The 6685-nt window shown below is 45.0% G+C and overlaps 1 protein-coding gene across 6 annotated transcripts in view; it reads left to right on the plus strand.

Annotated features, from left to right (window-relative positions):
- STK33 (serine/threonine kinase 33) overlaps positions 1-2107 on the plus strand; it is a 213532-nt gene extending 211425 nt beyond the window's left edge. For all 6 annotated transcript variants that reach the window (XR_012423415.1, XM_065528598.2, XM_065528600.2 and 3 more), the window contains one exon: positions 1275-2107. Coding sequence is in view for 5 of the 6 variants with exons in the window: in XM_065528598.2 (XP_065384670.1) it covers positions 1275-1475 (201 nt within the window). In the remaining variant the exon portion in view is untranslated. The remainder of the gene's footprint in view (positions 1-1274) is intronic.
- Positions 2108-6685: the final 4578 nt, after the last annotated feature.

The raw sequence follows: 6685 nt of genomic DNA on the forward strand, positions 1-6685 counted from the left end.
GACACACGTGATGTTCTGAAGAGGCACACTTAAGGGCTTTCTTCGGTAAGCAAACATCAGGTAGATTTTCTTTCTTGAAATATATATAGATTTTCTTTCTTGAAATACATAGATGCCAAAAGTCTTACAGGACCCAGACTTTTACTGCAGCCCTGGGAAGTCATGGATTCACTAGGCAAACATATATTAAGTGCTACTATTGGATATAAAACATCATTACATCACAAGAACCTGAATGATCCAGGAAACACTGCATTTATTTTGTGTTACACACCATCTTATCACACTCTTTGAAAATTGTTAACCTGATTTTTAACCCAAGTGTGCTGTGACTTTCAGGTAACCAGAGTGTTAAACTTGTGAGCTCTTTCCTCAATCATCCTGTGTAAACCAGAGCTTCTCTCTCTCTACCCCAGTGGCTTGGCCCCTGTGTTGCTTTGTAGGTCTCCTGAGACAATCTCTACTCTTTTAGAACTCTATGCTTCAGCTTCACTTAATTAAAAGTGATCACTTTAAAAATAGGCCTAAGGTCAAAACGGACCCTGCTTCCCTCCTGACAGCAGGATTCAAAACCACTTCTTCCTTTACTGTGGATTGAGGCAACCTGAGAAAATACAACTGCCTCTTAAAACCCCATCTGCTTGTTTTCTACTCTAAAGCTCACATAGTACTTTCGTGGCCACACTTTCTCTTCATTCTCATGGTAACCTCTTGTGGCAAATGTGCAAATATTATTTGCCTCCACTTAAGGGCAAGGAACAGAGAGGCTCAAAGAGGTCCATAGTGGTGTGACTGGGATTAGAAACCAGTCTCTGGAATTAATGCGGGAAGATAGTGGGGATGTGAGTGTGGGCCTTATGTAGCACTTTATACCCGGGTTAGAAAGAATAATTACGTTGTACTTGTCAGGGTATCCGTACAAATGTCAGAGCTTGTGTAGAAATCTGTAAAGATGAAGTGAGTACAATTATGTCTAAGTGGGCTTCCCTGCACAAATGTTACCAGACATTTACTTATATTTTGGATAGCAGAGGTTTCCAAATTGAGCCTGTAGAGTTTGCTCCACACCAAACACTGAACAATTCAGTTTTCTTAAAGGTGCAAAAGGATCTTTTGGCATTTAATGATAATGTTACAATATGACTAGTTTGTACCCTATGTATCTAGAGAGTGCTCCCGCTTGAAAATCCTGGACAGCTTTGTAGTTCCTTGCATCTTTGAATTGATGTGCATTGCTTTGTGTCTGAAAATTAATCAAGACCTTTTATTTGCAGTCTACTGCTTATGAAAAGCAATTTCCTGCGACCAGTAAGGACAACTACGACACATGCAGTTCAAGTTTCACATCTAACAAACTCCTTCCAGCTGAAATCAAGGGAGAAATGGAGAAAACCCCTGTGACTCCAAGCCAAGGAACAGCAACCAAGTATCCTGCTAAATCCAGGGCCCTGTCCAGAACCAAAAAGAAACTCTAAGGTTCCCTCCAGTACTGGACGGTACAAAAACAAAGCTGCTGTTGTTAGCACTTTGATGAGGGGGTAGGAGGGGAAGAGGACAGCCCTATGCTGAGCTTGTAGCCTTTTAGCTCCTCAGAGCCCCGCCATGTGTTTGTACCAGCTTAAAATTGAAGCTACTTACCTCCAAAGCAGCATAAGCTGCACGTGGCATTAAAGGACAGCCACCAGTACGCTTGGCTGTGGGCTGCAGGGAAAATCAACTCAAGATGTACACGAAAGTTTTTTAGGGGGGCAGATACCCGCAATTCAAGGCCGTGGGCACACTTGCTCATTTTTACTTTAAATTCTTATGTTTAGGTACAGCTATTTATAGGGGAAAACAAGAGGCCAAATATGGTAATGGAGATTCCAAATGATACATGCACTTTGTACTAGAAGACTTTGTTAGAAAATTACTAATAAACTTGCCATAGGTATTACAGCAGAAGTGCTTCATTCACATGTGTTTGTGAGATTTTAGGTTGCTATAGATTGTTTAAGACAACTTATTTTAAACGTAGAAAGATAGGAGATTTTGTAACTGCTTGCCATTAACTTGCTGCTAAATTCTCAATGTATTGATTAAATCAATAAAAAACAGATGTTACTCAGCACATTAATTTTTATGTTAACAAGAGGTGAATATAATAAGGTCCTCTAAGCCTTTGTGCAAATTTTAAGTTTGGTCTACTGCTGCAATGGTAGGCACACATCTTTGGAGAAGATCATGAAGCAAGAAACAGGGGAACATACCTCATTTCTCGTCGCATTATAGACATCTCCTTTCCACCTGGGTAACTAATTTTGCCAGTTGAAGTCAAACTGGGTGAATAGCTGCTTTCCTTTGCTTCCCAAGCAAATTCTAAAGAAAGAATTTGTAATTGCTTTTACCTTCATAAAGACATAACCTAGTTCCATTCCAAACCCCCAAGGAATTGTCAGGTCTCCAAAATGGCCCACATCTGGCCAGCTGAGCACATACTAGTTGCATTTAAATCCACTTGGTAACTAAAAGTAGTACATGTGCTTCTCACAATTAGTTTAGAAGACACTATTGTGATTCTGAATGAATCAAAGATACCACTGGCCTGTGTTGCCCCACGTGGTTCTGCCGGTATTTTCTTAGTACCTTCAGTGTGCTTCCCTTGGGGGAACCTGCTGGTCAAGGCATGTCTGGTGGAAATTGTCTGTATTTTATATTGGCATTAACATAGCTGCTTCAAGATCTTTCTCCCTTCTTGATGACTAGTTCCAGTCATATCGGAAGCCCATAAACCATATCCTGAGCTTTAAGCTTTCTCTCAGGGTTTAGTGAGCCAGTCTTTAAAGGGCATGCTCTGTCCACCTGAAGAGAATTCTGGCCTCATTAGCTAAGTGAAACCTTCCCTTCCCTAGTAGTAGCCTCAAAGGCAGATGTGTACGCTTCAGTTCTGTCACCTCTGGCGGGGAAAAGCAGGGACCTAGTGCACGGTGGCTGCTTGTCTCCTTGCAGAAAAGCCTAACCAACATGGTGGCTTTGATTCTGCCTATTCTCTGGGCCTGAAAATGAAATATCCTCTATATTCAAAATACTCTTACTTTCACAGCGATACTCTTTTGGGATTAGAAGATCCTGTTGTCAAATAGAGTACTATCCACATTTCTCTTGGCCCTAAAAATGATTGATTCTGCTCGGTAAACTTGAGCAAAGGTCCAGAATTAACCACTAACTAAAAGATGAAGTCATTTTATAACACATTAGCGTGTCTTCACCTTTTCCCACCTCACACCAGGCAAGGCCAACCACCCAGCCTACCATATGATGCATTCTATTAACGCCCCTCCCTCAAGACGTTCATTTGATTTATAGGTGTCATTTTAATAGAAATTTAGCTCACTCTTTCTAGAGAGAATTTCCACATCATTTTCATTACTTATTTGTATTTTTGTTACTTCATTGTGGAGAACACACTTGAACCAGGCCATGTCTGAGCTTTGTATTCCAAAGGATGTGCCTCTTTAAGGTCTGGGGATATATGGCCTTCCTTCCTCCATTTGCTTTCAGAACTGTGAAAAAATGGTGCTCTTCCATTTCAGATTGACTTTCAGTGACTGATAGGCCAACTCAAAGGCACCAATGACAAACACTGCGATACCTCCTGTGCTCCATAGCGTGGGGAGCTGGGTTTGGCTGTGATCCAGTGGGACATAGCCTGTCTAGGACAGCACAGAGCAGGTGTTATTTTCAAGGAATACAAATAGTGATCCACATTCCAACTTGAGTAACAGATAAGACAGGCAAAATATGATAAAAAAGAGAAATGCAGGCGAGCTGGGGACAAATTCATTTGAGGAGAGTAGAGGATGATATCAGAGAAGGAAGGAAAATGGGGATATGTGGAGCAAAATGAAAATAAATTATAATTCATAAAGAAGACAGGATGACAACACATGGTTCTGCCAAAGCTGGAAGCCGGAGTGAGAGGAGAGAAGCACTGCTCATAGAATATTTGATTGCTCCAGGCCAGTCTGAGGTAAAGTTAGCCCCCTCCCAGGGCCCGTACACAGGCAAACCTAGATAAAGGCACAGGTTGAGGAAACAAAGACCCAGGGAAACTGAAGCTGAGATTTTAAGAGTCGGCCACAAAATTGTCCTTTCATTTTGAGTAGGAATGTTGTGTGTTGCTACGGGGGTTGGGTGGGGGGCAGCCAAAAAAAAAAAAATCAAAACATTTTGTGCTTGTCGCTGAAATACTTTGTTTAAATAATTCTATTTGACTCCAAAATGTAAGTTCCAGGTTAGACAGATCAAAAGCAACCAGTCTTGAAAATGAAGCTTTTTAAATTCCAGCCCCGCTGTTGGAACAGAGAATAAAGGCTTTGTTTAAACATGCATTCCCAGCAGCAAGCAGAGCTTTGAAATTGGCCAGGGAAGTTGCGTCCTATAATGGCTGCGCTTGGCTAGAGACCAAGGAGCTGTGGCCTCTGGGAAATGGCCCCGGGCTGGATATTTTCTATCTGCCCCTCCAGAACCACTCTGCCTGCTCTGCCCTCTCTACCCAGAAAGGCTGATCTTCAGGGACTGCATTAACACACTCCCTGGGCTTCTGGATTCGTTGGGATTCTGTCAATGAAGACACCAAGGGGAGATGAGAGAAGGGGAGAGCCAGGTCCAGACGCTGACCCCCCGAGTGCCTCCCTGCTCTGGGCCGGGCTGCTGGGCATTCGCTGCCTTCTTTGGTGGGCGCAGCTCCTGCCTGGCAGCCCTCTTACAAGCTGTGTCCCCTGCCCTTGCAGGCCAAGACCAGCCTATTGCCCTGGCTACTATGTCTTCCTTTGTGGGTTTTCCTAAGCCCTCTCAGTGCCTTTATGAACAGTCTCTGTTAAACCCTCAGCTTCCACATTTGAGTTTACCATCTGTCTTCGGCTACAACCCAAGTGGTGTTGACCCTTTCCTTATCAGTGCTGCATTGTTCCTGACCCAGGGTAGTTTTTTCTCTGGCTGCCAGTCTTCTACCAAAGTACAGTAAAGGGCAAAAAAAAAAAAAAAAGGATAAACGAGCTCTTCTTGACAAAAAGAGATGCACCTGGGTGGTCACTAGGGGTTAGGGGATGGGCTGGCGGGGAGATGTTCCTGAGGAGCTAGGTAGAGCAGGACACATTGAGCGTTGCCCGACACTGAACCCGAAATCTGAAATTGTCTGCGCTCAAGGTTTGGGAGCCTAAAGAATGCAGCACTTCACTGTGACAGCCAAGAGCACCTGGGAGGAGGCCGCCCCACGCTAGCTGCCAGCTGCCAGTGAGGGACCAGGGAAGGGGCTTCCAGGGGACCCTGCGGAGCCTGGGGAGCACAGGTGACCTGAAGACAAGACGTCTCCTGGGCTTCGTGTTCACTTCATCTCTGCAAGCACTGAACTCACTTTACAGAAGGGTTTTAAGGTAGAAGTTTTGAATATTCAAAGGCCTCACATCGCTCAGCTGTCCTCTTCAGGATCCTGCATTTTTCTGAGTGAACTGGCTGAGAACTGATTTTGATTTCTGTTCAGTATGTTGTTACCAGTTAATTCTCATTGGTGAGCCAATTTTCTTTGCTTTTGTTCTTCAAAGCGTGGACGCATCTGCAGCTGTCTTGCATTTTTGCGGCTGCCTTCTTCAGTCCCTACTATAATCAGCTCAACTCTGTGCTTGCTGGGTCAGTTCTCCATATGTCCCTGAATAATCTGGGTCAGCCCTCAGAGGAGTGGTGGGGGTTCCCACCACTGCCCCATTGGGAAGATTAATAGGACCCTTTGCAGTGTCACCAGGGCACTCTCAGAGACCTCCCCTTCCCTGTTGCCCGGTGCCATCCCAGGCACCTTAGCCAGATCCTGGACCTCCTCCTCCAAACATGCATCAGTTCCTGTCCTGGCCCAGAGAACAGAACTAGGGACGCCGTGCAGCCCCTGCCTCTGTCCAGGCTCCTGCTGGTTCCTCTCCTAACTAGATTCTCCGGCATCTTCATGGCATATCCAGGGCATTGATACGGGGCCACAGAAGTCTCTCTGCCCTTTGGGGACCAAAACCTCCCTGTAGGCAAGATCCTGAAGCCAAGCTATTCTTTAGGAAAGCCTTTCGTCAGTCAGCACAAAAAGTTGTCTCCATCCCCAGGAGCAATTGCAAGGCTGGAGGAGCCAGCATTCCTGTGTAACTGAAGGGTGGGGCAGGTGGGGCGGAAGATGGAGGGCAACTGATCCCCTCCCTGGACCCTGAGGAAGGCGCCCTTTCGAGGAGGTAGCAGCGGATATTTCCTGGTCCAAATACTGGCTTCCACTTAGTTACTAGAATCAAAGTCTTTTTTGCAAGCTGGACTTTGAGCTATAGTAGTAGATGGGATCTATTTTAACTAAAACCCCCTTTCAGAGTCATGATGTAACAGCAGCAACATTTACAGAGCGCTTACCACATGCCAGACACCATTCTAAGCACTTTATATGTATCAGTTCTTTCCATTGTTACCACAACTTGTGAAGTTGATACCATTATCTCTACAGAGAAATGAATTGAGGCACAGAGAGATTAAGAACTGTGTCCAAGGTCACACAGCTAAGAAGTAGCACAACGGGCCTGGCGCAGTGGCTCACACCTGTAATCCCAGCACGTTGGGAGGCTGAGGCGGGCAGATCACGAGGTCAGGAGATCGAGACCATCCTGGGTAACACGGTGAAACCCCG

The sequence above is a fragment of the Macaca fascicularis genome, chromosome 14 (assembly GCF_037993035.2).
Source record: "Macaca fascicularis isolate 582-1 chromosome 14, T2T-MFA8v1.1".
Lineage (NCBI taxonomy): Eukaryota > Metazoa > Chordata > Mammalia > Primates > Cercopithecidae > Macaca > Macaca fascicularis.